Genomic DNA, 18,386 nt, shown 5'->3' with positions numbered 1-18,386 from the left:
CTGTGTTCCCGTGTGCTTGTTGAACTCATTTTAAAGTATCCACTGTACTAATTTCTTCATAATCTTTAGATAAGGTTTCATCAGACAAGGTTATACCCCCAAAACAACAGACACTCAAATAAGAAGAGCTACTGCCATACCCAGAGACAACCTTCTGCAATATAAAAACAAAGACAAGAACCGCAACCCCCTTGTTGTCACCTTCAACCCACATCTTGAAGCACTTCGAAAAATTATAAAAGAATTTTAGCCAATGCTAAACAATGACCAAACACTGAAAAATGTATTTCCTGAACCTCTCCTCCTAGCATACAGATAGTCGCCAAACCTTCAGCAACTAAATGTGCGAAGCTCCCTAAGTGAACCAACAGAAAATGGCACATCTCCCTGCCTACAGAAAAGATGTAAAACGTGTGCTCGCATTTATAATCCAGATTGTGTACTTATACCACACTGCCAACTAGAACATCACATAAAGGGACCATTTTCCTGCAGATCATCTACTCTGGTCTACCTAATGTAATGCATGAAATGTCCTGACACTGCACTCTATGTGGGAGAAACTGGACAAACACTCCATCAGAGAATGAATTTGCACAGGTTTCACATTAAACGTGGCAACACAGATGTTCCTGTAGCGGCCCACTTTATGGCGTTATTTCAGTGCCTGTATATGGATAAGCGCAAACACTGAAATACATTTTTTGCACGCAGCAATGAATTTTGTTCATTCAAATTCAGCTTTTGTACGCTCAAAATAAATTTCTCTTCAAAATGCAACACTTGCACTTGCAATCTTTTTTACGTGCGCTCAATATTTTTTACGTGTGCTCAGAATAGTGGCACTGAAATAACGCCATACCACTTCAACAGCCATGGACATTGTAAGGGGGACTTTAAAGTCACAGTGCTTCGGGGCAAGTTCTGAACACAGCAAGAGAGAAAAGAATGGGAAGTTAAACTCATGGTAAGATTTAATACATTACAACATGGTTTGAATAGAGACAAGAGTTTTATGGCCAGATATAAGGATTGTTTGCATCTCTCAGACTGACACAGACAACCTGTCTACAGACCTACATTGTAAGGAAAAACTCATCAGAAACTTCAAACGACTTTGTTGGACAGTTATCTTATTCAAAGGTCTTGACCATACATTGTTCTTCTCTCTTGTTAAATGAATTTTAGCCTGAAGACGTCTATTAATTTATTACATTTAAGATATCTCACTTATAGATTTACCAATGTTGTTATTTGTCCTAGTGTGTATATAAACACAAGGAACTCCAGTTTCTGTATTACATCTTGCCTGAAGCAGGGCCCTGAGTTGCCTCGAAAGCTTGCATATTGTAATCTTTTTAGTTAGCCAACAATAGGTGTAATTTTGCTTGACTTCTTAAAATTTATAATTTTAAACACTTTAATCATGCCACCTCTTAATCTCCTTTTGCTTAAACTAAAAAGTCGGCTCTTTTAATCTTTCCTCATATCTATCCTCCTGCAGACTTGTAATCAGCCTGGTCATTTTTCTGTAGACTTCTTCTAGCGCATCTGTGTCTTTTTTGTATCCTGGATATCAAGACTGTACACAGACCCCCAAGTCATTTACTAGTTTAACAAGTGCAGTTTCTGTACTGTGATTTGTTCTAAAACCGAACTGAAACTTGTCAAGGACTGAATGTTTATTCAAGTGATCATTTAGCTGCATAATGACTGCCTTTTCTAGGATTTTACTTAAGAAAGGCAGTATAGAAATCTAAAAATTTCAAAAACAGAGGAGTCAAAGTTATTTTTCTTGAGCAGGGGTTTAACAACAGTCTTAAGACAGTCTATGAAGACCCCCATATCTAATGATGAATTTACTATGTCAAGAACACTATCAATTAGCATGCTGGATATATCTTTGAAAAAACTTGTTGGTATTGGGTCACAGGTAGAGGGTCTTAGTTGAGAAATTATTCTATAGAGATCGGCTAAATCTATCCTGTTTAAAGAATTTAATTCACTTAAAATGGAGTACCGGGGTTTAATAGAATCAGTATTGAGGGGATGTACTATGTTATTTCTAATATCATTAATTTTGTGTTTAAAAATATAGCAAGTTTTTTGGAGGCACTCCGTTGAGTGACCTGGGTTTAGCAAACAATCATTACTAGAGGAAAAAGACTCTTAGATTACTAACATTGTTATTTGTAATTTTAGAGAAGTAACACCACCTCTCAAGATGGACTATGTTGTTGTATTCAGTTATTTTATCCTTCTATATTTCATAGTGGACAATTAATTTAGTTTTTCTCCATTTACACTCCGCTCTCCGGCATGTTTTCTTTAAATCAGACACTCTTTGGGTCTTCCATGGTATAACAGTGCGGGAGGATTTTTTAACTGTCAACAGCAGCTCTCACTTTAAAATTAAAATTTACCACCTTACTATTTACATTATTATCATGATTGTAGTAAGCATAACAAATGGACTGGTTGCTTAAAATGTTTGTCTGAGTGCTGCCTTTGATACTGTCTCATGTTATTTTGTTGAATCGGTTAACCGCCATTGGCATTACTGATACTCCTTTTATATGGTTTACTTCATACCTGTCTAATCACACTCAGTTTGTTCATCTAAAAACTCTCAATCAAGATCCCTCCCAGTCACTAATGGTGTTCCTCAGGGATTGGTGCTTGGTCCCTTACTGTTTTTAATATATCTACTCCCTTTAGGTGGCATTTTTAAGAAATTTGGAATTGATATTCATTGTTATGCAGACAATACTCTGCTCTACAGTGCATCCGGAAAGTATTCACAGCGCATCACTTTTTCCACATTTTGTTATGTTACAGCCTTATTCCAAAATGGATTAAATTCATTTTTTTCCTCAGAATTCTACACACAACACCCCATAATGACAACGTGAAAAAAGTGTACTTAAGGTTTTTGTAAATTTATTAAAAATATAAAAACTGAGAAATGAGCCTGTGATCTCAGATATAAATATTTCATACTCTGGCCTTTTAAACAGACATGAATTATTTGTTCTGGGAATTCTCAATTCCCTGTTTTGCCTACTTTGTATATTTTTTAGATGAAAGACTTTATTTGTAACTGTGTTTAACATTGATGTTCACTTTGTTTTAAATTTGGCTAAATTTATTTGGTTCTTTAAAAACTGGCATCCAATTCAGAGTTAGTTCCTGACTTTTGCCTGACTATGCTGGCTAGGCTGTGGCCACCTGCAAGTATACCAGACTAAACAGAAAACTAACAGATGCACTTGTTTTTAATTGTGCTTGCACCTGATTGTCACTATTGAATTATTAAGTAAGACTAAATGCTTTTAGCCCTGTAAAGAACTGCCATTTGTTCCAGGGTGGCTACCTTCCTTATACCTTATAGTAGTGGGGTGGGCTCTGGCTATCTACATCTCTATACTTTTATGGTAATTAATATATGATTGTTAATAGTTAATCATCCAATATATCTCTCAGTTAATTGATACTTTTCCAAGAGGAGCAAAAAGAAATGGTTAAATGGATGAATAGAGTTGTTAAATATCACACAATAATAAGCACACCAACATCCCCACATGCATGATAAAGTTTATTATATCATAAAGAGTCCAGCCAGACTTCAATGAATGCCCATTTTACTGGGACATTTTTCATCACCAACATTAAGTAGTGATAGTTTTACATTTTGTTATGTTGGTTTTGCAAGTCTTAAATGTTCCGAAATTTGAAATATCTCTAGAGATACTAGAGTGGTCAAGAAATAATACTGGCCATCTTTAGTTTTATGAGTTATAGAAGTTAATTGCATTGATATAACAAAAATTTTAAGAATGATGTAATAGGTATAATACAGATCCGATGTGATTGTATCTGGTGGTTCCCAGGTCCTGCGAGAGTTTGTTTCAGCCTACAGAAAGTTATTTTTGTTGTGAATGGAATGTGTCATTTAATGGGACATTGGGTGGCTTTCTTCTGTTACTTGGCTGTGTGAAACTCATACCAGTGTATGCTTAAGTTTTTTGTAAAGTGCAACAAGATATTTCCAGGATCTGAATAGATTAGAACTCCTTAACATTTTTCTCTGCCATTAGTTTTTTAAATTTAAACTATTTTACAGTATGATAAACACAAAAATGCCAATGGCTGTCAGTTTGTGAGATAGCTGTCAAATATTTAATTTTGTGCCTCGGTGTTAGTTGAAATAACCTGAAATCCAAATTGTTAAAATGTGTTAAAAATGCAGAAACTAAAGATTCTTCTCTTCCCTGAAAGCTTTGGCATGAATAAGCCTTCTTCTGAATTTCAGAATGAAGTAAAAGCAGTACAATTACTATATTAATTTATGCGAATGGAAACTTAAAGTTATGGTGAGCTATCTAGTTCAATGAACAGAAAGAGCTAACACCAAATTAAGAAGCTGGTTTCAATAAAATCCAGTTAGTCTACCCTGATCAAGGCTGAGCACATCTGATGTAGAACTAAAGTAATTTTATTAGGCTGAATTTATAAAATGAATATATATATATGACAGTAGTTGTTATTAATATTGTGGAAATATATTATTCATAGTAAACATTTTGATCTACATCCATACTCCCTGGTTTACCATACTGGAGATCAGGTGTATTATACTAAGATCAGACATCAAATTCACAAGCATAGTACATTCGTCTTGAACAGTCATTATCCCACCAGTCCCCATCATCAGTGGAAAAGGCCACACAGTTTTCTCTTTTTCCTCCATCTGGCTGACTGGAGTGGATATGCTTCCGCCACTGGAAGAAAGTGACACGAATGCCATCTTCAAAGAGGTACAGGCCTTCTGATCGCTGATCTGAGATCCCAAGCCACACAGGCCAGTTTCCTGGATGGAAAAGCTGACGGGCAAATTGTGCTAGTGCAGCAATCTGGGGCTTGTCTTTTGGCATGGCCATTCTACCGCCCTTTTCTTTGCATTTTTCTCCGGAACTGGTAAAATTCTCATAGGAGCGATAGATCAGGAAACACTTGTACCCTGAGCGAATGCCTTTCTGGCAGCCTGAAATGAAAACAAGGAAAAGGACATGACCTTTTTATGATTGTCACCCAGCTGTTAAGCAAAAATCAGCTTTATTTGGAATATATGCCTGTAGAAACTTCACAAAATTAAATTATTGATAAAAACCTCAATGAATGAGAGACATAACCTTAGAAAAATAGGTTAAAACAGTTTAAAGTGTACTGTACCATGAAATGCCATTTTCCAGTGACTGTTAATTTCAAGAAAAAGTTTCTTCTTTGAATTTTGCACAGTATTTTGACTGGCTTCAGAATCTGAAAGGTTGGAGTTTTCTATTAAGGTGTTGTTTTGTGCATATCTATTTTTAGGCACAGTCACTGTTCAGGGCAGCTGCATAAATAGTTCATGTTTAAAAGTGGCTGCAATGTCTGGGCATTATTGGTCAGTTCTTTTGTTTTGTTTACTTTATTTTTACTCCAAACTTTGGCAGTATGTTAATTACAATATGTCTCTGTTGAATTTTGCTTAATAAAAAGCGGATCACAAAAAAGTACTTAAAACTTTAGCTGTTACCGTGGTTACTTTTATTTTATTTTCACAGAATAGAGAGGGGATTATGCAAGCATTTAATGCTTTCAAGAGTGGTCTCAAGAACAGAAGTGCATTTGTGAACTTTTACAGTCACTTCTAGAGATTTTTTTTTATTTTGTTTACTTTCATTTAATTGCAAACTTCCAGATTGGTTGAGGAGTGCTAAGCAGTGAAAAAGTATGTGCCACTTCCCCCATTGTTTCAGATTTCTGGAAATAAAAGTTTTCAGGTCTTCATTATTAAAAAGATACACCTGCACGAGCAAATAACATTTTCTTTTATTTATAGTATTTTTTAAATTTATAATATGTAATTTATTATGTGAATCAATTTATCTGACACCAGCTGGCATCATATAGACAAACACTTTTTATAACAGTTTAGAGAATTTGCTAATTTGATCATTTAAAATTCACTAATTTTTAAACTGGGTGGGCCAGTTATCTGTGGTAAACTTATCCAAATATCCTTCACCTGATAAAGATATATATAGCTGAAACATTTTATAATGAACCTTTTTTTTCTAGCATAGAAGTAGCCTTTCTTTTGTCCCTTGCAGATGCATGCTAATGCAGACCTATAGTGAATCCAGTTATACTATAAATACAAAGAGAGAGTGTAGAATGGATTGTAACTTTAATGTAATCCCTGCCTGACCCTGTGAAAACTGTGTGATAGGACCTCAGTAGCACATAGAATTATGACAGACTGCTCACTGTTTACACAAGATGCCTGCTACTTTTCAAGTCTTCCAAAACCTGTGTTTATACAGGGCAAGACACTTTCAAAATGTGATGTTTACAAGTGTTAATATGTATTTATTTTTAAAACTGGTCTATTAATTTCACCCATTTTTCATTTTCTGTGTCTGCTTTTTTTAAATTCATTTGTATGGGTACATATAGTCCAATTTAATTTTGGTATTTAGAGATTGGAAAGGAAAACTGGAGTACCCATGGTGTACTGGAAGCAGTCATAGAGACTGATCAAGGCTACATGTCTTCTTTTCATGGAGCACTGACTAATTATCAACTATTTTTCCTCAATCTACCAAGAGTATAGCAATTTCCTTTACAACTTCCCATCAAATATGTACCTAAGGCTGTTTATACCATCTCAGGATCATCATAACAAATAGTTTTTCTTACTTAAGCTCCTTGTCACACTGGAACACTTTCCCAATGGTTTTCAGTTGTAGCCTTAGGTTACGTAATCTTAGAGAGTTGGGGGTAGTTGCAGTGCTCTCCTGTGATAATCGTTCGTGTAGTTTAACAGTCCCAGCGACTCTGATGTACCAGTCTATGACTCTCCCAACAAAATCACACATGTCTGATTTTCTCTTTATTCATAGGGGTGGGCTTCTATCTGTGCAAAAGCTGTCAACCAGTAAGTAAACACCCAGAAGTACAATGCCTACAATATGGCTGCAAAAAAAGAATGAAAATTTGTGTTTTAGACCATTTAAAGAAAAGAGAGGCATGTATATCAATTAAGTATGTCATAAACCTAAAACAAATGGCTGTTGGATGTGGAAGGAAAAGCAGAATGCCCTTTGATAAACTAATGAAGACAATGGGGAGAAGTGCAAAGTGCAGGCAGATAGTGACTGGGCTGGGATTCACACCCAGTCTGCTAATACTGTGAAGCAGCAATCTTAACCACCATTTTGTCCTTGAATTATTAATAAATGAGATAATACCTTCAATTCGTCCAATCTCCTTCTGATTCTCTTTACTGATTTGAAAAATCTCCTCTATCTTCTGTTCCATTCTTCCAGTTTTGGATTCCACATTGGACACCTTATTTGACAGCTGAGACATCTTAACATCCAAAGTGTAGTATGCTACATTCAGGCGATGGATTGCTGCATCCATATCTGCAAGTCTCGACACTAAAAGAACAATAAGTGACCATTAGAATCACTGTTGCATTTAGTAAAGTTTTAATACATTTGTAGGCTTTAATTTGAATTTAAATAGCACATCTGATGCTGGAGACATTTTATGTTACATCCACTACCCTTCACAATGATAACAGAGAAATTCTCTGCCTATATAATGTATATTCTTATTGAGAGTTAGCATTGTTACCTCCTAACCTGACCTGTTCAATGGTAACAGTTTTGCCGATTATCTAAAAGAATATTAGGTCTTGTGACTTAATGAACATGTTAAAGGACCTACTGTAAGATGAGTCCCGGGTTGTCTCTGGCTATCTCTTGCCTAAGGATTTTGATTATTATATGCAGAGTCCATTTTTTAAATTACTAGTCCTATTTCATTCATTTTGTTTTATGTTTTTTATGAGCCAGGAAAGAAGGCAAAAGTGGAAATAATAAAACAGTGTCATAATCTGAAGTTTGGACATATCCAGTTTAATTTTTGAAATTGAGGTCTTTAATATATTTTATCCTTTTAACTTTTTGTGTGTTTGTATCATTTTGCTGAAGGTGTCACTCAAAGCCATACTAATGTGGTCTTATTGCATTCCCAGCAGTCATTCTGTGTGTGGCCTGAATGGTTCAAGTTCAGTCATGTGATCAATGTTATTTTTCTCTATGGTGTCCTCATGATGCCTTATTTAAGGTTGCACTTTATCCTAGCTTTGACATAAGATTGTGTGTGTTTTAAAAGACTATCATTCTGCAACCTGTTTTCTCCATATTCACTTTAGTGAATCACACACTTGTGATTCAGTAGAGGTCATAATAATAGATGAAAGGATGAGTACAGGAGAAAAAAAGACCTAGTGATTAGTTTCAAATGAAAGAGAAATTCAAGTTCATAAAAGGTTTGCCAAATTCAAAAAACAAATTAACATGAAATGACCCTAGCAAAACCTAACAAGTATAAGAGAAGGTGGAGTCTCAGTTCACTACCACTAGAGAGTCTTGCTCAGACTTACAGAAGTAAGTGTAGGTATCATCTGGAGCAGGGTTTGTTGTTGCAGGGATCTCAGTTGTAACAGGGTCACTTTGTTCTTTTTCCTTCTCCACACCCTCCTCTTCCTCATTCTTTCTCTTGTTGATGTTTACTGTCATCTCTGTTTCATCTTCAGTTTGTTTTATTGGTTTATTCTCACCCACTGATTTTGGGGGACCCTGGACAAGAGAAAAAGGTAAAGAGAATTTAAACTGGAATAATGTTAAAATGCTCCATCACTGTGAACTGAATTGAGCAGATTCAAGAATTGAGGCATGGATAATGATTATATATACAGAAAAAAGTCTTTGCCTTAGTAAAAATGGAGAGCCTTGTATAGCCTTATTAGAAAGCAGCTTTGAAATTTTACCTTCTTCAACCACACTGGGAGGCTGACCTTGTTTTAAGTACTCAACAGAGAGGCATGTTTTCATTTCATATTTTCCAATATAATGATATTTGGCTGGCATATTTCTTACAATTCCAATCTTGTAATTTCTAGACTTTTTAAAAGAAATGTAAATGCTTAGTTTCATTAGTACCTTCTAACTTCAGCTCATTTTTATGTACTTTTTTACCATAATAGGACTTGTGTGAATTCTGAAAATGTTGGAAATAATTTTTCATTTAGATCCTTTTAATTTTTTTATTAAATATTTAAAGAACTGAAAGAAGCATGACAAAATATTTTCAACAGAAGTATAAGAACCTGGCACAGTCATGTCTCAGTCACTGTGATATTTCATATTTGATTGTATTTTTTCACTGCTAACAACAGTTCTTCTGTTCAGAACAAAACAAGCATTTAACCATTGTGCACAAATGAAACCACCTCAGCCAAATGCTTCAATTACTTCTAGCTGTGGCCATATTGTTTGAAATAGTTATGCTACTGCAATGCACCATGTTGATCTAAGGGCATTGCAGGACCAGGACAATGTTTGTGTGGAATTCTTCCTGTCTCTATGTAAATTTTCCTCCCATGTCTAATAGACCTACATGTAATTTAAGTTGGTTACTCAGAAATGGTCCCAACCCAGCCACAGGGGATGCACAAACCAGCGTGTTTCTTCGTGCCAGTCCCAAGCCCAGATAAATGGGGAGGGTTACATCAAGAAGGGCATCTGGTGTAAAATTTTGCCAAATCAAATGCGGACAACAATACAAATTTCCATACCTGATCGTTTGAGCCCCGGGTTAACAGCAGGGTGCTGGCAGAAATTGGGCTACTGTTGCCTGAAGGAGAAGAAGATGGGGGAGACATGTCCAGAGGCAGGAAGAGAGGAGGAAAGTAAAGAGGGTAGGAAATTCGAATGTTTTCAGTATGACTGGTAAGGGGAGAGAATTAGCAGATATGATAGAGAGAAGAAAGATTGATATATTGTGCGTGCAAGAGACTAAATGGAAGGGGAGTAAGGTCAGGTGGATTGGAGATGGATTCAAATTGTTCTATCATGGTGTGGATAGGAGGAAAAATGGGGTAGGAGTTATTCTGAAGGAACAGTATGTCAAGAGTGTTTTGGAGGTGAAAGAGTGTCAGGCAGAGTAATGATTATGAAGCTGGAAATTGGAGGTGTAATGATGAATGTTGTTAGTGCATATGCGCCGCAAGTTGGGTGTGCAGTGGGTGAGAAAGAAGATTTTTGGAGTGAGTTGGCTGAAGTGATGAACAGTGTACCTAAGGGGCAGAAAGTGTTTATTGGAGCGGATTTAAATGGGTATGTTGGTGAAGGGAACAGTGGAGATGAGAAGGTGATGGGTAGGTATGGTGTCAAGGAGAGGAATAAAGGTCAGAGGATAGTGGATTTTGCCAAAAGGATGGACATGGCTGTGGTGAATACATATTTTAAGAAGAGAGAGGAACATAGGGTTACGTAGAAGAGTGCAGGAAGATGCACACAGGTAGATTACATCCTATGCAGAAGAGTTGATCTGAAGGAGATTAAAGACTGCAAAGTGGTGGCTGTAGGATGATGTTGGAAATCAAGAAGAGGAAGAGAGTGAGGGCAGAGCCAAGGATCAAATGGTGGAAGTTGAAAAAGGAAGACTGCAAGGTTCAGTTTAGGGAGAAAATGAGACAGGCACTGGGTGGCAGTGAAGAGTTACTAGACAGCTGGGAAACTACAGCAGATGTAGTAAGGGTGACAGCAAGAATGGTGCTTGGTGTGACATCTGGAAAGAGGAAGGAGGAAAAGGAAACCTGGTGGTGGAATGAGGAAATACATGAGAGTATACAGAGGAAGAGGATGGCAAAGAAAAAGTGGGATGCAGAAAGTAGACAAGAGTACAAGGAGATAAGGCACAAGGTGAAGAGAGAGGTGGCGAAGGCTAAAGAAAAGGCGTATGATGAGTTGTATGAGATGTTGGACACTAAGGAGGGAGAAAAGCTAGAGAGAGGGACTGAGCTGGGAAAGATGTGCAGCAAGTTAGGGTGATAAAGGATAAAGATGGAAATGTAATCACAAGGGAGGAGAGTGTGTTGAGCAGATGGAAAGAGTACTTTCAGAGGTTGATGAATGAAGAGAACGAGAGAGAGAAGAGGTTGGGTGATGCAACGGTTTAGCAAGGAAGAGGTAAGGACAGTTATGAAGAGGATGACAAATGGAAAGGCCGTTGGTCCAGATGACATACCTATGGAAGCATGGACATCTAAACTGAGCGATCGGGAGGGGAAGGGTCTTAGTCAGGGAGGTGACCAAGAACCCGATGGTCACTCTGTCAGAGCTCCAGAGGTCCTCTGTGGAGAGAGGAGAACCTTCCAGAATGACAACCATCTCTGCAGCAATCCACCAATCAGGCCTGTATGGTAGAGTGGCCAGACGGAAGCCACTCCTTAGTAAAAGGCGCATGGCAGCCCGCCTGGAGTTTGCCAAAAGGCACCTGAAGGACTCTCAGACCATGAGAAACAAAATTCTCTGGTCTGATGAGACAAAGATTGAACTCTTTGGTGTGAATGCCAGGCGTCACGTTTGGAGGAAACCAGGCACCGCTCATCACCAGGCCCATACCATCCCTACAGTGAAGCATGGTGGTGGCAGCATCATGATGTGGGGATGTTTTTCAGCGGCAGGAACTGTGAGACTAGTCAAGATAAAGGGAAAGATGACTGCAGCAATGTACAGAGACATCCTGGATGAAAACCTGCTCCGGAGCGCTGTTGACCTCAGACAGGGGCGACGGTTCATCTTTCAGCAGGACAATGACCCTAAGCACACAGCCAAGATATGAAAGGAGTGGCTTCGAGACAACTCTGTGAATGTCCTTGAGTGGCCCAGACAGAGCCCAGACTTGAATCCGATTGAACATCTCTGGAGAGATCTTAAAATGGCTGTGCACCGACGCTTCCCATCCAACCTGATGGAGCGTGAGAGGTGCTGCAAAGAGGAATGGGCGAAACTGGCCAAGGATAGGTGTGCCAAGCTTGTGGCATCATATCAAAAAAGACTTGAGGCTGTAATTGCTGCCAAAGGTGCATCGACAAAGTATTGAGCAAAGGCTGTGAATACTTATGTACATGTGATTTCTCAGTTTTTATTTTTAATAAATTTGCAAAACCTCAAGTAAACTTTTTCCACATTGTCATTATGGGGTGTTGTGTGTAAAATTCTGAGGAAAAAATGAATTTAATCCATTTTGGAACAAGGCTGTAACATAACAAAATGTGGAGAAGTGATGCGCTTTGAATACTTTACGGATGCACTGTATACGAGGGAAGTGTGACAGTGGTGAGGTCTGCGGTAGGAGCAACGGATGCATTCAACGTGGAGGTGGGATTACATAAGGGATCAGCTCTGAGCCCTTTCTTATTTGCAGTGGTGATGAACAGGTTGACAGACAAGATTAGACAGGAGTCCCCGTGGACTATGATGTTTGCTGATGACATTGTGATCTGTAGCGAAAGTAGGTCGCAGGTGGAGGAGACCCTGAAGAGGTGGAGATATGCTCTAGAGAGGAGAGGAATAAAGGTCAGTAGGAACAAGACAGAATACATGTGTTTAAATGAGAGGGAGGTCAGTGGAATGGTGAGGATGCAGGGAGTAGAGTTGGCAAAGGTGGATGCGTTTAAATACTTGGGATCAACAGTACAAAGTAATGGGGATTGTGGAAAAGAGGTGAACAAGAGAGTGCTGGCAGGTTGGAATGGGTGGAGAAGAGTGTCAGGAGTAATTTGTGACAGACGGGTATCAGCAAGAGTGAAAGGGAAGGTCTACAGGACGGTAGTGAGACCAGCTGTGTTATATGGGTTGGAGACAGTGGCACTGACCAGAAAGCAGGAGACAGAGCTGGAGGTAGCAGAGTTAAAGATGCTAAGATTTGCACTGGGTGTCACGAGGATGGATAGGATTAGAAATGAGTACATTAGAGGGTCAGCTAGTTGGACGGTTGGGAGACAAAGTCAGAAAGGCGAGATTGCGTTGGTATGGACATGTGCAGAGGAGAGATGCTGGGTATATTGGGAGAAGGATGCTAAGGATATAGCTACCAGGGAAGAGGAAAAGAGGAAGGTCTAAGCGAAGGTTTATGGATGTGTTGAGAGAGGACATGAGGGTGATGGGTGTAACAGAACAAGATGCAGAGGACAGAAAGATATGAAAGAAGATGATCCACTGTGGCAACCCCTAATGGGAGCAGTCGAAAAAAGAATACTCAGAACTGGTCCAGTTTATGGGAGTAGTGTCTGTAAAGGAGTGTTGCCACAACCAGGGTTGGTTACTTGCTTTTGTCCACTTCTGCTAGAAAAGGTTGTGGCTTACTTTGACCCAGAATTAAATAAGCAGGTTAGACAATGAAAGTAAGAGTGGATGTTATAGTAAAGATGTAAGGAAATGCTCAGAAGTTTTCAAATCAAAATTCTCTGAAGAGCAATCATTGCTCAATAATAAATCACCTTGCTCTGCCCATTCAAAAACAAATTTAATAATTATTTAGTCAGTGGTAGTTGTATTGCCGTACAGTGTACAGTGAAATTCTTATTTTCCCCAACCAACATACATGTCTTTCTGGCACCATGATAACCAAATATGTATTAGAGTACAATTAATTAGTAGTAAACACAAATTGGATTATTTCATGTACTCCTTTCTTCTGTTTCTGTTATGTCATCACTTAAAGCTCTTAGAGAAAAACGCCTAAGAAAAACTCCAGTCAGCTTTAATTGTTAAAGAGATCTTGTTTAATACCACAGAATGTAATTTATTATGTTGACGGCAGTGCTTAGATCTAGAAGAAGATGTAATGAGGGCACATATGTATGTGCCATTAGTTATACTCATATACATTTATTTACTCAGTCTACCTATATGCTGTACTCCTTAATTCTATCCCAATGGCTCTGGCTGCAAGTTAAGGACCAACTGTGGAAGGAATGCAAGTTCAGGTAACACTCCCACACGCATCCTTACTGGGTCAGTATAAACAGGTAATCTATTACATACTGTACATTATTTGGAAGTGAGAGGAAAACTGGAGTATCCAGAGAGAACTAAAAACACAGACAGGGTGGGAATGTGCTAACACAACACAGGCAGTGTTTGAACCCGGGACTGTAGAGTTGTGAGGGAGCAACACTATCCAACATATTACTATGTTGTACTTTGAATATTCAGTTTGGTTTGCTTTACACTGTCTCACAGTCTTATAAAGGCTTTTTAATGCAAAAAAATACAAGGAGAAATATGAGCCTACTGAAGCATACATACTTATTAAATGAACTGTAATAGACGTATCCATAAACAGAGGAGAATTTTGTTTACTTTATAATCTAGCAAGATGTGAAGATGTGACCTTTCCTCGTAGAATAAGATGTAAACACAACACTTCTGGAATAGATAGGGTTGACCACAATGCCTTATTTTCAGAAATGCATCCGCAATGTAAACATTGACACCTTTCTGTCATGTTTCATTGTTATATTGATGCCGTTGCATAGCTTGTCCTTATTAGACTTAGACAGTTGTCAGTGTGTATATTTCTCCTTACTTTTATTATAAATATAGTATGTCTTCTTATTGTTCATTATGAACATTTCATGAGTTCTTTCCATGTGAATCAGGCTTTGTAAATATGCTGCACTTTCTGTCATCATTCTGTTCATCCCCAAGTTTCCATGACATTGCTTCTGTAATTCATGAAAATGCACATGTTTCTATTCAATAGGTTTATCATAGTACTGTACCAGTGTTTTGCAGGTTGGTTGGATGTACAGGTAAGAATGTTACTCCATTACAGGTAGGTGTTACTCCACCTACTCAAAGCATCATGATGCTCCAACAATGATGGATGGATTAAAAGGCAGAAGTCTACGTGACCATCATTTTCAAGTCCTTCCGTGAGAACCCTAAATCCAAAGAGGACTGTTTCATTTATGTTAGGTAGAATGCCCAGAGGGGACTGGATGGTCTCATGGTCTGGAATCCCTACAGATTTTATTTTTTTCTCCAGCCGTCTGGAGTTTTTTTGTTTTTTCTGTCCACCCTGGCCATTGGACCTTACTCTTATTCTATGTTAATTAATGTTGACTTATTTTCTTTTCTTATTGTGTGTCTTTTATTTTTCTATTCTTTATTATGTAAAGCACTTTGAGCTACTGTTTGTATGAAAATGTACTATATAAATAAATGTTTTTTGTTGTTACAGTACGCTACATGTGACAATACTGCTGCTACTGCAGTGTTAATTACTATGTCACTATGCCATCTAACACTACATTCACTCTCTCCAGCTATCCTAACCTGCTTGTGTATGAAAAGTGAACCTGAGGGAACTCGCACTCGGAAACTGAAAGAGTGAGCAGATTCCACAATGATAGGTGTCTTACAGCGGTGATGCAGCAGTGCAAACTGCACTGATACTACTACTCATTTTCTAAATTTGTAATGAAACCATGTTAAGCGTCATGCATATTATATTATACGCTATCATTTACTAAGCTTGCTTAATCCTGAGCAGTGTTGTGGGAGCCTGGAGCCTGTCCCAGCAAGCATAGGGTACAGGGCAGTAATGCTCCCTGGAGTGGGTGCCAGTCCATTGCAGGATGAACACACTCATACACAAGACATACACTAGGGCCAGTTTAACATCATCAATCCACCCAACCTGCAGGTTTTTTTGGACAGTGAGAGGAAATCGGAGCAACTAAAGGAAATGCATGCTGACACAGGGAAGTCACGCAAACTCAATGTAGATAAATGCATTTAAATTGCAGATAAGTATTAAGTGCAGATAAGCATTTTATATCTATTATTAATTCATTTTTATAAGACAACTATCACCACAGTTGTGTATAGTAGACAGCACACAAACTGCACTTGTTCACAATATGACAATTTAGAGTCAACATGATAGTGATGTATGGGAAACACTAGGATCCATTTAAGTATCCCATGTAACCTACAGATTTCTCAACAAACACAAAATATGTGGAAATCAAACAAGGGTCTAAGCACTTGTGGTGGCAGTGCTACAGTTACCGGGCTATTTGGTGATCAAGTGATATTTGGGCTGCTTTGTTTGTCAGTGGTGTAGTATGCCATATGTGCACAGTTAAGTGTGGAGAGGTTGGCAGGCCATACATTAATTATTTTTTTTTAAGAAAATAAGATGTGAATGTTTCTTTCTGTGTTTTTTTTTCTGGTTGATGCATTTTGCATTTTGTGCATAAAACAAAGATATAACAGAAACCTAATATCTAGTAACAGGCACATAATGACTTGTGAGCTTTTATAAACATCTCATTGTGTCCCTGTCGCTACAATACAGACTTGTATCTCAATGAGCTTTAGCAGTAAATACTGTTATATGAATTTAGTTTCACATTTATAACTTTGTGCATTTTAACTAATAACTTATTGTCATGATTCATCTAAATGTTATTACTAGATTCTTTCATTAATGAACGGATTTGAGTTCTCCCTTGCACACTCGGTCCCATATAAACTTAAATTATGATTACAAACCTTATCTTTAGGGCTGTGATATCCCATAGAAATTTCTGTTCCCTCCAGTGCAGATTCAAAGTGACTTGATAGAGATTTGTCTTCTGCATTACACTGAAACACAGCTAGGTATAAAAATAAAAATAAGACTCCTGTGTTCTTTCTCATTCTGTCTTTAGATGTCAAGCACATTAAAAGAAGAATATCAGGCTACTCTATTCGTCTTTTCTCTGTTGCTCTGGAAATTTCTGGGACCTTGGCTTCTCCTTCCTGTTTTTTTTTCCACTGTAAATTTATTTTAAATTGTTCCCTTGGGTTTGGATGTCAGCCTTAACTAACAGGAAATGTTCAGATTTCTTCCTTAGTTTCTCATAAATTCCATATCATGTGCAGCATTATGTGCTCATCTTTTTTCTTTTTAATTCTTGCTACTGTGAGACAGGTGAAATTAAATTAGTTTTTTAATTAAGTATATACAAAACATCATTGTATGTAGTTATATGTAGTTTAACAACTCTACTCTGCTCTGTGCAATGCCTAATAACAATCTTGGTTAATTTTAGACTGGCATCCCAAAACCTAAACATGTGCAGGTTAGGTGGCTCCATCTGACCTGGATGACATGAGTATGTGCTGCTAGGGACTGTAGGGTTGATCGAAAATTGTAGCTAATGTTGTGGGAATAGACTTTGCCTCTTGCCTCATTGAAATTAGTTTAGCAGATTCAAAAAATTTAAAAAGTGATTCTGATTTCAACCTGTTTTCATGTTCTCTACTTAAATGGGTTTTTTTGCCTTCATACCCAAGACATGCATGTTAAGCACCATAAAATGGACATGGTGGTGTTTTAAGCATCAGCTTTTCGTGACTTCTAGTCAGTGGAGATGTCAAACTTGATGACTGCTAATGAGGTCCTGTCAAGTTACTTCACTAGTATATCACAGGGAATGACTAACTACATGACTCCATGATGACTTTCAAGCACAGTTTCACACTTCCAAATTATCATGAGCTTGCCCCTTTTTTTTTTTTTTTTTTGCTAGATATCATGGCCGGCCTGTACACTGGTACTGTGAGTGCTATTCAGAGCTGAGGCAGAACCTCTGCGTTTTTCCTAGTTGATTCTGGGGTTCATCAGGGTTGTGTTCTTGCTCCTACTATGTTCAATGCTTGTATGGACTGGGTGTTGGGCAAGGTCGTGGGGTCCAGCAGCTGTGGGGCATCTTTTGGTGAAGAAAGATTCACGGATCTTGACTTTGCTGACGATACTGCGATCTTTGCAGAGTCAATGGAGTGTCTGATAGGGCTGCTCGAGAGACTGAGCGAGTGTCTGGGCTTGTTAGTATCCTGGATAAAAACCAAGATCCAGGCCTTTAATGAGCTCTTGGGCACAGCCATCAGCAGTGTGTCTGTTTGCAAAGAGAGTGTTGACCATGTTGAGAGGTTTACTTACCTCGGCAGTGACATTCATATCTCTGTTGACTCTTCCTATGAAGTCAGTAGACAGATTGGGAGAGCATGGGGGGTCATGAGGTCGCTGGAAAGGGGTGTGTGGCGCTGCCACACTCTATGCAAAAGGACGAAGGTTCAAGTCTTTAGAGTCCTGGTGTTTCCTGTCTTGCAATATGGTTGTGAGACATGGACGCTATCCAGTGACCTGAGATGAAGACTGGACTCCTTTGCTACTGTGTCTCTCCGGAAAATCCTTGGGTACCATTGCTTTGACTTTGTGTTGAATGAACAATTGCACATGTGGCGCGTTTCCCCGAGGGTGATCCGGCTCATAGGATCCTCATTTTTGGGGACCTGAGTGGCTGGACCAGGCCAAGGGGTCGCCCATGTAACACCTGGCTGTGGCAGAGAGAGGGTCATTTCTGGAGGGTGGGACTGGACCATGTGTCTGCCTGGAGGGTTGCCAACCAGGATCCCGAGTTG

The 18,386-nt window shown here is 38.4% G+C and overlaps 1 protein-coding gene across 1 annotated transcript; it reads right to left on the bottom strand.

Annotated features, from left to right (window-relative positions):
• Nucleotides 1–3,574: 3,574 nt before the first annotated feature.
• On the bottom strand, nt 3,575–16,704 carry clec11a (C-type lectin domain containing 11A). The gene is made up of 4 exons (XM_039747669.1): nt 16,473–16,704; nt 8,501–8,696; nt 7,296–7,487; nt 3,575–5,044 (listed from the first exon to the last, which is right to left on the bottom strand). The coding sequence occupies exons 1-4, from the start codon at nt 16,641–16,643 to the stop codon at nt 4,644–4,646; spliced, it is 960 nt and encodes a 319-aa protein (XP_039603603.1). The 5' UTR covers nt 16,644–16,704; the 3' UTR covers nt 3,575–4,643.
• Nucleotides 16,705–18,386: the final 1,682 nt, after the last annotated feature.

Source organism: Polypterus senegalus, chromosome 3, assembly GCF_016835505.1.
Source record: "Polypterus senegalus isolate Bchr_013 chromosome 3, ASM1683550v1, whole genome shotgun sequence".
NCBI lineage: Eukaryota > Metazoa > Chordata > Cladistia > Polypteriformes > Polypteridae > Polypterus > Polypterus senegalus.
Note: the sequence above shows the minus strand (reverse complement) of the source record. Positions and strands in the feature narration are given on the sequence as shown.